At 33.1% G+C, this 13461-nt stretch overlaps 1 protein-coding gene across 1 annotated transcript in view; it reads left to right on the forward strand.

The window, feature by feature from the left end:
• Positions 1 to 10754, forward strand: part of LOC141345962 (sodium/potassium/calcium exchanger 5) — a 15970-nt gene extending 5216 nt beyond the window's left edge. The window contains exons 5-9 of the mRNA XM_073850879.1: positions 9 to 109; positions 2235 to 2518; positions 4145 to 4351; positions 10251 to 10352; positions 10432 to 10754. Coding sequence (XP_073706980.1) covers positions 9 to 109; positions 2235 to 2518; positions 4145 to 4351; positions 10251 to 10352; positions 10432 to 10754 — 1017 coding nt within the window. The remainder of the gene's footprint in view (positions 1 to 8; positions 110 to 2234; positions 2519 to 4144; positions 4352 to 10250; positions 10353 to 10431) is intronic.
• Positions 10755 to 13461: the final 2707 nt, after the last annotated feature.

Here is a 13461-nt window from a genome sequence, read left to right on the forward strand (position 1 = left end):
TGTTTCAGGTGGGTCGTCTCTCCTGCTGGCCGTTGTTCAGGGATTGTGTGGCGTACGCCATCAGCGTCGCTGCAGTCATCGCCATCATCTCAGATAACAGAGTTCACTGGTGAGTTTGTGATCATTCTGTTTTCCAAACACAGCCTGAATAAAGCAGTTTTAATACAAATGCAGTGTTTGTGCTTAGTAGCAGCACATTGTTCAGAACAAGTGTTTACACATATCCTGAAAAGTGAAGCTGAAATCGATTTGAATTCGAATTTCGATCGCCATCCGGTGGCTGGTATCAGTATAGATCATAAACCCTCACTAAATTGAGCCTTACGACTGGTTTTGTGGTCCAGGGTTACATTTTAGGTAGTTCTTGTCAAGCTGATGTATGTTCAAGTGTTTGTTTTTCTAATAAGTTTGCTTTTGGCGTCATGATTGTGAGCTTGCTCCACGTGACTTCATTTTCACAAAAGGACAGGGGCAATTCTGAGATGTTTTGGCTTCACTTTTCTATAGTGGACTGGAGACGTGTCATCCATCTTTTTTTTCCTGGACAAAAAAGTCAGAATTGTAAGATACAAACTCAGACCAGAAAATAAAGTTTTTAAAATGTAATTGTGGATTTTATCTCACATTTCTAAGGTTTTTTGCAATTTTACACAATCGCAATTATATCTCGCAATTCTGACTTTTTCTATTTTTCTATTAGAAATGCAAAAAAAAAAAAATAACAATTACAATTTGTTTTAATAATGTGAAAATCTTGAAAATTGCCAAAAAATAAAAAAATCTAAACATTTCTGATTTTTTTTTTACAACTTGCAACTTACAATTCACTTTTTTAAAATCAAAATTGCAAAATTTTGAAAATTGTAAAAATCACTTACAGTTTGACTTTTTTTACAAAAATGAAAAAAAAAAAAAAAACATCTCACAACTGTGTCTTGCAACAACTTGCAATTTTTAATCAAAATTGCATAGTTTTGAAAATTGAAGTGTTTGGCCTATGAATTTGGAAGCCCGTTTCCACCACTTAATTAAAAATAAATTTAAACAAATTTATTGCGGCTTATATCACAATTCTGACTCTTTTATTTTTCAGAATTGGCAGTTTATTTCTCAGAAGTTTGACTTTACTCGCAATTGCAAGTTTATATTACACAATTGCGACTTTAATTCTCAGAATTTTGAGTTTATATCATGCAATTCCAGAGAACTGCATATATTGCAATATCAAAATCCCAAGATATAAGTTTGTAATTCTGAAAATAAAATCAGAATTTCAAGATTCTTGGAATTCTGATAAATAGAGTCGCAATTTGCAGGATAGAAACTTGCAATTCTGAGACAGAATTGCGAGATACTACTTGCAATTGCAAGAAAAAAACTTAGAATTGCGAGTTTATATCTCACAATTTTGATTTTATATCTTGCAATTCTGACTTAACTTGCAATTGCGACTTTATTTTTCAGAATTGTGAGTTTATATCATGCAATGATAAAAGTTCGCAATTCTGAGTAATGAAGTCAGGATTTCGAGATAAAAACTCGGAATTCTGAGAAATAAAGTTGCAATTTGCATAATAGAAACTTGCAACTGTGAGTTAAGTCAGAATTGTGAGATATAAACTTGCAATTCTGCATTTTTTTCTTGCAATTGCAAGTAGTATCTTAGCAAGTAGTAGTATTCTGACTCAGAATTTGCAAGTTTATATCATGCAAATTGTGACTATTTCTCAGAATTCTGAGTTTTTATCTCGAAATTCTGATTTTATTTACAGAATTGCAAACTTATATCTCGGGATTATGATATTGCAATATATGCAATTCTCTGGAACTGCATGATATAAACTCACAGTTCTGAGAAATAAAGTTGCAATTGCTTGATATAAACCTGCAATTGCGAGTTAAGTCAGAATTCCGAGAAATAAAAAAAAAACTCAGAATTGCAAGTTTATATCTCACAATTTTGACTTTATATCCTGTAATTCTGACTTTATAACTCACAATTGTGCGTTTATATCTCAAAAAAAACCTCAGAATTGCGAGATGTAAATTTGAAATTGCGAGAAGAAAAGTCAGAATTCTGAGATGCTAAGTCGCAAATACCTTTTTTATGTTTTATTCAGTGGAGGAAACAGGCTTCCATGTATGAAAGCACATCATCCCCAATATCCATGTGTGTATATCTGCTGTAACTCGATGTGTTTGAGCTGTGACTGTGGTGTGTTGTGTGTGTGCAGGTATGACAGCGCGTGTCTCCTGCTGGTGTACGGCGTGTACGTGTGTGTGCTGTGTTTCGATCTGAAGATCAGCGAGTACGTGATGCAGCGCTTCAGTCCGTGCTGCTCGTGTCTGAATAAGAGTTCTCAGGAGCGTGACGAGCAGCAGCCGCTGGTGGGATGGAGCGACGAAAGCAGCCTCCGCCTCCACCGCCGCTCCAGAGCAGACAGCGGCATCTTCCAGGACGACTCGGGATATTCCCATCTGTCACTCAGCCTGCACGGCCTCAACGAGATCACCGATGGTACAGCATCTCATCACACAGTCCGTCTGCACTTTTGCATAAAAAATGCTTTTCTGTTGCATCTCACTTTTTTGAATTTTTGTAAAACCTACAAAGAATCCCGTCTGCACAAAACAAGTTTCCGCTGCATCAAGGTTATTATAGTTTTGCTTTTTTAAAATGTTCAAATTTTCAATTTCATTTTTATTTGGTTCATTAACAGTTTGATCAGTTTTGAGTTTCGTTTTTATGTTGTGAACACATTTCTATTTAGTTTTTATATACTTCAGTTTCAGTTTTAGTTTTAGATTCAACCAATAAGCAAAAAATAAAGTGAGACAAAATATCAATTGCTGCAGTCTATTTAAAAGTGTTTAATTTATTTGAATGAATTATTAATCATGCAATACATAATATTTGTATTTAAAAGATAATATACTGTATTTAATTCACCAATTTTAATATTACTTTTATGAAAAAGTGGTTTGGATGAATAAAAACATTAGTGGATGAATCAGCATTTTAAATGAATCTCTATTCAATGATAAATACAATTTTACATCATGCAATTGCGACTTAGAATTGTGAGTTTACATTATGCAATTTCAGAGAATTGTATATATTGCAAAATCACAATCCCGAGATATAAACTTGCAGTTCTGAGAAACAGCCGCAATTTGCATGATATAAACTTGCAATTGCAAGAAATATTCTCAGAATTGTGAGTTTATATCTTGAAATTTTTACTTTATATCTCACAATTCTTACTTAACTCACAATTGCAAGTTTATGTCAAGCAATTCCAACTTTATTTCTCATAATTGTGAGTTTATATCATGCAATTCCATAAGAATATCAGAATTGCAAGATACTACTTGCAATTGCACGTTTATATATCGCAATTTTGATTCTAAAGTAAGCAAAATAAAGTGAGACAAAATATCAATTGCTGCAGTCTATTTAAAAGTGTTTAATTTATTTGAATGAATTATTAATCATGCAATACATAATATTTGTATTTAAAATATAATATACTGTATTTAATTCACCAATTTTAATATTACTTTTATGAAAAAGTGGTTTGGATGAATAAATGACTTGCTCATAAAAACATTACTGGATGAATCAGCATTTTAAATGAATCTCTATTCAATGATAAATACATTTTTTAACAGTTACTTGTTGCCACCTAAAGGCCAAACAATGCAATCGACACAAACGTTATTTGAAGCGCCAATTACTTTCAGTTTGAATCTCCATCTTTTAATGATTAATCAGCTCTAGTATATTGGTTTGATTGCTTGTGTTACATAAAAATTAAATAATTTAGCTTAACTAGATTTAATGCAGGTGCTGTCTTTATTTTTCCGCCATGGGGTGAGAACGCAATGATTACGAAAACGATTATTTATTTTTGATTATTATTATTTTATTTCAGGTAGTTTTTCAATAAAAGTTGTTAGTTTTGTTTCATTTTAGTTTTTTATTTATTTTGACGTTTTTATTTTATTTCAGTTTACGAAGATGTTTTCTGATCAGTCGTTTTTTGTCTTAGTTTTAGTTTTCGTTAAAGAAAATAACCTTGTGCTGCATGTAACAAACCATAATAATAGTGTTTTTTAGCATTTGCACATTTGTCTCTCTCAGAGCAGAAGAGTGTGTTCACGATGCCGGATCACGATGTGAAGCGGATCCTGTGGGTTCTGTCTCTGCCGATCATCGTTCTGCTGTTCCTGACCGTTCCTGACTGCAGGAGACGATTCTGGAGGAAATGCTACATGATCACCTTCCTGATGTCTGCCGTCTGGATCTCCGCATTCACATACGTGCTGGTGTGGATGGTCACCATTGTCGGTAAACACACCTTTGTCTGTTTGTTCTGTTCATGTAGTGATTCAAACCAATGAGCTTTGTGTTACGAACATCATGCTCAACCCGATGAGCTACAGGAAATACAAGTCAAGTTTATTTGAATGGCACTTTAAAAAGAATAGATTCAAAGCAGCTTTACAGACTATCATACTGTTTCGTCTGTAATGCTTCAGTGCTTTTGTTTGATTGCGGTCAGTTTTGTTTGATTAGAAGATTCAAATATTTGTCGTTTAAGTATGAGATCTTAATATTGGTTGGTTTTGTTCAACTATGTGATCTAAATATTTGTCATTTTGTTCAATTAAGAGATCTAAATATTTATTGGTTTTGTTAGCTTTCGAGATTGAAATGTTTGTTGTTTTGTTCGATTATGAGATTTATATATTGGTTGGTTTCGTTCGAGTATGAGATTTATATATTGGTTGGTTTCGTTCGATTATGAGATTTATATATTGGTTGGTTTCGTTCGATTATGAGATTTAAATATTGGTTGGTTTCGTTCGATTATGAGATTTAAATATTGGTTGGTTTCGTTCGATTATGAGATTTATATATTGGTTGGTTTCGTTCGATTATGAGATTTATATATTGGTTGGTTTCGTTCGATTATGAGATTTATATATTGGTTGGTTTCGTTCGAGTATGAGATTTATATATTGGTTGGTTTCGTTCGAGTATGAGATTTATATATTGGTTGGTTTCGTTCGAGTATGAGATTTATATATTGGTTGGTTTCGTTCGATTATGAGATTTAAATATTGGTTGGTTTCGTTCGATTATGAGATTTAAATATTGGTTGGTTTCGTTCGATTATGAGATTTAAATATTGGTTGGTTTCGTTCGATTATGAGATTTAAATATTGGTTGGTTTCGTTCGAGTATGAGATTTAAATATTGGTTGGTTTCGTTCGATTATGAGATTTAAATATTGGTTGGTTTCGTTCGAGTATGAGATTTAAATATTGGTTGGTTTCGTTCGAGTATGAGATTTATATATTGGTTGGTTTCGTTCGAGTATGAGATTTAAATATTGGTTGGTTTCGTTCGAGTATGAGATTTAAATATTGGTTGGTTTCGTTCGATTATGAGATTTATATATTGGTTGGTTTCGTTCGAGTATGAGATTTAAATATTGGTTGGTTTCGTTCGAGTATGAGATTTAAATATTGGTTGGTTTCGTTCGATTATGAGATTTAAATATTGGTTGGTTTCGTTCGATTATGAGATTTAAATATTGGTTGGTTTCGTTCGATTATGAGATTTAAATATTGGTTGGTTTCGTTCGAGTATGAGATTTAAATATTGGTTGGTTTCGTTCGATTATGAGATTTAAATATTGGTTGGTTTCGTTCGAGTATGAGATTTAAATATTGGTTGGTTTCGTTCGAGTATGAGATTTATATATTGGTTGGTTTCGTTCGAGTATGAGATTTAAATATTGGTTGGTTTCGTTCGAGTATGAGATTTAAATATTGGTTGGTTTCGTTCGATTATGAGATTTAAATATTGGTTGGTTTCGTTCGATTATGAGATTTAAATATTGGTTGGTTTCGTTCGATTATGAGATTTATATATTGGTTGGTTTCGTTCGATTATGAGATTTATATATTGGTTGGTTTCGTTCGATTATGAGATTTATATATTGGTTGGTTTCGTTCGATTATGAGATTTATATATTGGTTGGTTTCGTTCGAGTATGAGATTTATATATTGGTTGGTTTCGTTCGAGTATGAGATTTATATATTGGTTGGTTTCGTTCGAGTATGAGATTTATATATTGGTTGGTTTCGTTCGAGTATGAGATTTATATATTGGTTGGTTTCGTTCGATTATGAGATTTATATATTGGTTGGTTTCGTTCGAGTATGAGATTTATATATTGGTTGGTTTTGTTCGAGTATGAGATTTATATATTGGTTGGTTTCGTTCGAGTATGAGATGTAAATATTGGTTGGTTTCGTTCGAGTATGAGATTTATATATTGGTTGGTTTCGTTCGATTATGAGATTTAAATATTGGTTGGTTTCGTTCGATTATGAGATGTAAATATTTGTTGGTTATGTTTAAATATGAGAATTAAATATTGGTTGGTTTTGTTCGATTATGAGATTTATATATTGGTTGGTTTCGTTCGATTATGAGATTTATATATTGGTTGGTTTTGTTCGAGTATGAGATTTAAATATTGGTTGGTTTCGTTCGATTATGAGATTTAAATATTGGTTGGTTTTGTTCGATTATGAGATTTAAATATTGGTTGGTTTCGTTCGAGTATGAGATTTATATATTGGTTGGTTTTGTTCGAGTATGAGATTTATATATTGGTTGGTTTCGTTCGATTATGAGATTTAAATATTGGTTGGTTTCGTTCGAGTATGAGATTTATATATTGGTTGGTTTCGTTCGATTATGAGATTTATATATTGGTTGGTTTTGTTCGAGTATGAGATTTAAATATTGGTTGGTTTCGTTCGAGTATGAGATTTAAATATTGGTTGGTTTCGTTCGATTATGAGATTTAAATATTGGTTGGTTTCGTTCGATTATGAGATTTAAATATTGGTTGGTTTCGTTCGATTATGAGATTTAAATATTGGTTGGTTTCGTTCGATTATGAGATTTATATATTGGTTGGTTTCGTTCGATTATGAGATTTAAATATTGGTTGGTTTCGTTCGATTATGAGATTTAAATATTTGTTGATTATGTTTAAATATGAGAATTAAATATTGTTTGGTTTTGTTCAATTAACAGATTTACACCTCAGTCAGGTTTGTTTTATTGCGAAACTTAAATATTGGTCAGCTATGTTCGATTAACAGATTTAAAAATTGGTCGATTTTGTTAGATTAAGACATTGACATTTGTTAAACATTTGTTTTGTTCAAAGCAAGAGTGATTCTAAAACTGTATTCAACTAAAGACTAACTAAAGGCTTACAAAACAATTCCCAGAACATCTCAATTATTTCAGCATCAGTGCAGACATGCAGGACTGATTTATAGCAACATGCAGTAGATCTAGTGATTTGATTTGCCCTTTCTGAATATTTCATACTGTCTGGAAGTTTCCTGTATGAAATTGACAGAAGAAGAAGCTGCTGTTGTTCAGTATGGCTGTTATCAGTATGTCTAGTCTAGTTCTGATCAATTATTTAGCATCGCAGTCGTCCAGTAGCTGTGTGTTGGGGTTTGGATCGGGTCACATGCTCAGATCTCCATTCCTGAAATGCCAGCGTTGTATCCTGAAGGATTATGATGCTGGAGACTCCAGTCTCTCCGCTCGGTCCGTGCTGGATTACGGCCGGCTGAAGCCCACGGGGCCCGTGAGAAACCATGTGATGCAGCCGTATATAATAGGATTATTATCCTGCACACGGTCACACAGATTCACATGAGCGCTGGAGAGCAGGCGGAGCTTTAGAGCAACACTAATGAGAGCAGGTACTGACAGAGAGAAACCATGAGGATGTCATCCACTGCAGGAACCACTGAACCTCCTGCCCCTCAGTAAAGCAGCTCACTGACGCCTGAGATGGAGTTTGAATGTTATTCTTCTGCTCACCAAGGCTGCATTTATTTGATCAAAAATATCGAAAAATATTAAATATTATTTCAATTAAAAATAGCAGTTTTCTTTGTGAATCTATGCTAAAATGTAATTTATTCCTGTGATTGAAGCTGAATTTTCAGCTCACATGATCCTTCAGAAAACATCAAGTTGGCTTGAAAAAGCAAATTTACTGTTATAATATTTAAACTTCTTCTTATGAGACTAAATTTAAAAAATATGTCTCCTCCTAGAATTTTTAAGCTACAATCACCAAACTTGGCCCAGACCTTCAGACTGGTCTGATAGGGGTTGCTGTATCTTTTCAGACTGATTCGTCTTACGGTTTTCGAAAACCAGATCATCAAATATCCCGTAGACTTACATTGACGGAATGTTCAAACCAGCGAAGATTCTTCAAACTCCAACTGTCAAAATTCAAATCTAAACTCCCAGAATCCCTTGAGACTCATTCATGCTATCAACATGCTAATCATGCTAGAATCATGCAAGTAACAAGCTACAAACATGTTAGCGACATGCTAGTAACTTGCTAATCATGCTAACATGCTAGTAACTTGCTAATCATGCTAGAATCATGCTACTAACAAATTAATCATGCTAGAATCATGTTAACAAAATGCTAGTAACATGTTAATCATACTACAAACATATTAACAACATGCTAGTAATATGCTACTAACTTGCTAATCATGCTAGTAACATGATATTAACTTGGTAATCATTGTAGTAACTTGTTAATCATGTTAGTAACATGCTTCCAATTTGCTAATCATGTTAACATGCTAGTAACGTGCTAATCATGCTAAAACATGCTAGCAACATGCTAATCATGCTATAACAATTCTAGCCACATGCTAATCATGCTAGAAACATGCTAGTAACTTGTTAATAATGCTATCATGTTAGTAACATGCTTCCAATTTGTTAATCATGTTAACATGCTAGTAACTTGCTAATCATGCTAACATGCTAGTAACTTGCTAATCATGCTAGAATCATGCTACTAACAAATTAATCATGCTAGAATCATGTTAACAAAATGCTAGTAACATGTTAATCATACTACAAACATATTAACAACATGCTAGTAATATGCTACTAACTTGCTAATCATGCTAGTAACATGATATTAACTTGGTAATCATTGTAGTAACTTGTTAATCATGTTAGTAACATGCTTCCAATTTGCTAATCATGTTAACATGCTAGTAACGTGCTAATCATGCTATAACAATTCTAGCCACATGCTAATCATGCTAGAAACATGCTAGTAACTTGTTAATAATGCTATCATGTTAGTAACATGCTTCCAATTTGTTAATCATGTTAACATGCTAACAACTTGCTAATCATGCTAACAACATGCTAATCATGCTATAACAATTCTAGCCACATGCTAATCATGCTAGAAACATGCTAGTAACGTGTTAATAATGCTACCATGTTAGTAACATGCTTCCAATTTGTTAATCATGTTAACATGCTAGCAACTTGCTAATCATGCGAACAACATGCTAGCAACATGCTAATCATGCTATAAAAAATCTAGCCACATGCTAATCATGTTAAAAGCATGCCAGTAACTATCGTATGTTAGTAACATGTCAATAACATGTTAATTATGCTATAAACATGCTAACAACATGCTAGAAACATGCTAGTAACTTGCTAATCATGCTAATAACATGCTGGAAACATTTTGATCACGCTAGCAAGAATCTAGTAACGTGCTAATCATGCTAGCAAAATACCAGTAACTTGTTAATCATGCTAGAAACATGTTAACAACATGCTAATCATGCTAACTACATGCTAATCATGCTAGCAACAAGCTAGTAATATGCTAATCATGTTATAAACATGCTAGCAATATGATAGTAACTTACAAATTTTGCTAGTAACATGCTGCATGCATGAAAAATGCAATCTACTATTTCCAATCTCTTTAAAACTACTTCAAACTTCTAGCTTTTAAAACTTTCTAACTTCCTGTTTTAGCTTTCTCAAGCCAACTTTAAAGTTAGTCTTGACAAACTTTTTTTAATCTAGTTTTAATATGCCGATTTGCTGCTTCACCCTAAAGAAAAAAATGAAACTTCTGCCATTTACTCTTCCTCGAGTTTCTTTTATTTGTTGAACTAAATATTTTAAAGGGTGGCTGGAACCAAACAGTTTGACCCATTGACTTCCATAGTATTATTTTTCATACCACGAAAGTCAACAGCCAGCTGTGTGGTTATGTCTGTTACTAAAGGAAATCTTAACAGGATCTGCAGTGGATGGGTTTCATCTGTTGTTTGTGTTCAGGAGAGACGCTGGGAATCCCGGACACAGTGATGGGAATGACACTTCTAGCGGCGGGAACCAGCATCCCAGACACCGTGGCCAGCGTGATGGTCGCTCGTGAAGGTAAAGACCCCTTCGTGCGTCCAGTCGTCGCTGTGTGGAAGGTGCTCTTCATCAGAGCTGCTCTGTGTGTCTCTCGCAGGTAAAGCTGACATGGCCATGTCCAACATCGTGGGCTCAAACGTGTTCGACATGCTGTGTCTGGGTCTGCCGTGGTTCATCAAGACGGTGTTTGTGGACACTGGGTCTCCGGTGGAGGTCAACAGCTCAGGTCTGGTCTTCATGTCCTGCACGCTGCTGCTCTCCATCGTCTTCCTCTTCGTGGCCGTTCACGTCAACGGATGGAAGCTGGACTGGAAGCTGGGTCTGGTGTCTCTGGCGTGTTACGTGCTCTTCGCCACGCTCTCCATCCTCTACGAGCTCGGGATCATCGGGAACAATCCCATCCGCGCCTGCGGTGACTGAAGCCCAAATGGAACGATCTGATATAACCTCACTGATGAGGCAATGCAAAATAATGCTTTCCTTACTTAGATTTTTTTGTCTTGTTTCCAGCCAAAATATCTAAAGATTCTTAAATCAAGAAGGATTTTCTGGACGAGTAAAAATTATTTTTTGTTTTCAGTAAAAACAAGTCAAAAGTAAGTGTTTTTGCTTGAAACAAGATGAATAATCTGCCAGTGGGGGAAAAATAGTCTAGTTTTCTGTTTGAAATAAGATTATTTTTCTTTCCCCATTGGCAGATTATTTTGATTGTTTCAAGCAAAAACACTTAATTTTAACTTGTCTAGAAAATCCTTCTTGATTAAAGAATTTTTAGATATTTTGGCTGGAAACAAGACAAAAAATCTTAAGAAAAGCATTTTTTGCAGTGTTGTGCATTTTTTTTTTTTTTTTTTTAAATAGAAGCCATTTTTTTACTGGCTTATTGATTTCACAATCAACATCAACCACATCAGAGCATCAGTGCGTCACATTAATGAAAACAAATCACAAAAAATTGTCCATAAAGTGATTCTGTAACAATGGATGCTCTTGACCTCGCTCTATCATAAAAACGTTTATATTCACATAACTTCAAAACTGATTTTGACTTTTCAGCATTTTCCTTTTGTGCACTAGTTAACGATGCAAAAGTCAAATATTTTTATTTTTTAATATGGAAGAAGCAAAAATTCTTAGACTGTAACTTAAAGAAGTTCACTTTCAGAACAAAAATGTACAGATAATGTAGTCACCCGCTTGTCATCCGAGATGTTCATGTCTTTCTTTCTTCAGTCGATAAGAAATTATGTTTTTTGAGGAAACATTGCAGGATTTCTCTCCATATAGTGGATTTCAATGGTGCTCTGAGTTTGAACTTCCAAAATGTAGTCAGATAAGTCATACTAAAATTTTTTACCTTTTCAAAATTTGTACATTTTTTGGCTTGGAATGGGATGACATTTGGTGACTTTTGTCACATTAGATATGCACACACACACACACACACACACACAAAATCATGATTTGGATGTGAAAGAGTCAAAGAATAAAGTAACACTTGTTACCTTTGCATATAAAAAATGACTGGTAAAATGGCTCATAAACAGTGCATAGCATGGTAACATCCCCTTACAATTCTAAACAATACTCAATGTATTACATTGACTTTCCAAAAAAAAAAAAAAAAAAAACATTTCAAGGCTTTCGTCACTTTTGACCACGAATGTACCAAGTGTGACCCAAAAATGAAGTGGAACAACAGTAATACATTTGTTATTTCCAGTAATTTTCTCCAGTTGACCATTTGATGTCTAAATTATTTCTGGTTTCCCAATTTGTTTTGATGGTGGCAAGAGTTGAGTTTTTCTAAAACTGTATTGCTCAGGGATTTTGGTCAATGTGATAAAATGAGTTATTTGAAAAAACAAATTAAATTCAATTCTTTTAGTAATCGATATGTCAAAGATCATGTATTTCCTCAGTATGTTCATGTTTTATCTTCCAGTGTTTATAGTCACAGAATCACTTGTATAAGCTTTAACTCCCGTTTTCTACCTCACTGAATTCATCCAGACAAGGTTTATTTTATTTTTTGGAGGTTCTTATTACTGTAACATTACATTGCAATAAAAAAAATCATGATGCATAATTTTTTTCATATATTTTTTTTGAAAGGCATTTTTACATTCATGCATCTGATAAAGGTTAGTGTCAAGTTACAGTTCTGAAGATGAATTCTAAGTTTCTAAGCATGTGTAAAGTCTGGTTCATTCATTAAAAAAATTCATGCCTTAAAAAGTCGAAATCACGACACGTAAGTCATAATTACGAGTTTAGAAAAGTGACAATTATGACTTAAGTTGAAATTATGACTTTAAAAATCATAATTACGAGATACAAAGTTGAAATTATGAATTTAAACATAATTATGAGATAAAAGTTGAAATTAATGTATATATATTTATACTTAAGTCACAATTATAAGATAAAAGGTCTAAATTATGACTTATGAAGTTTCTAAGAATGTTTAAAGTCTGGTGCACAGATGAAAAGTTCTCAAAACTTTTTTATGTTGCATGACTGTAAATCTTAGTCATATATTTGTCCATCTTGACATTGACAGTTCATTTGCTAGATCAGTGCGATTAATGCTTAATATTTGAAAGTCTAATAAATTCCATTAAATGTCTTGCTAAGCATAATTTTACGTACATATTTTATCTTAAGAAGTGTTCTATATATTGTTAAGTCTTAAGTATTTTTAAGAATACAAAACATTAACATTTTTCCTCGGTTTCTCTTTTACTGTATATAAATCATCTTAAGAACTGTAACCATTTAATGAACACTGTGTTAAATGTTACATTTTTGGTGGCTTTAAAACAATTATCGAACTCTTGAAATCTTCAAAAAATTGAGTATTTTTGTAAATACAAATGTATTTACGTACTTATGTACTTAAGTCATAATTATGGAATAAAAATAAATCATGACAAAGTCGACATTTTGATATAATTAAGTCAATTACTAAGTATCATATATTAGACTTTGTCGAAATTTTTTGTAAATACAAATATTTTTTATTTAAATTAAAATAAGAAAATAGCAGTTATGAAATGCATAAGAACATTAAGATTCCTCAAATTAATCCTAAATTCATAAAGTGCAATTATGAAAAGTATTTTAT

This window comes from Garra rufa, chromosome 11, assembly GCF_049309525.1.
Source record: "Garra rufa chromosome 11, GarRuf1.0, whole genome shotgun sequence".
NCBI lineage: Eukaryota > Metazoa > Chordata > Actinopteri > Cypriniformes > Cyprinidae > Garra > Garra rufa.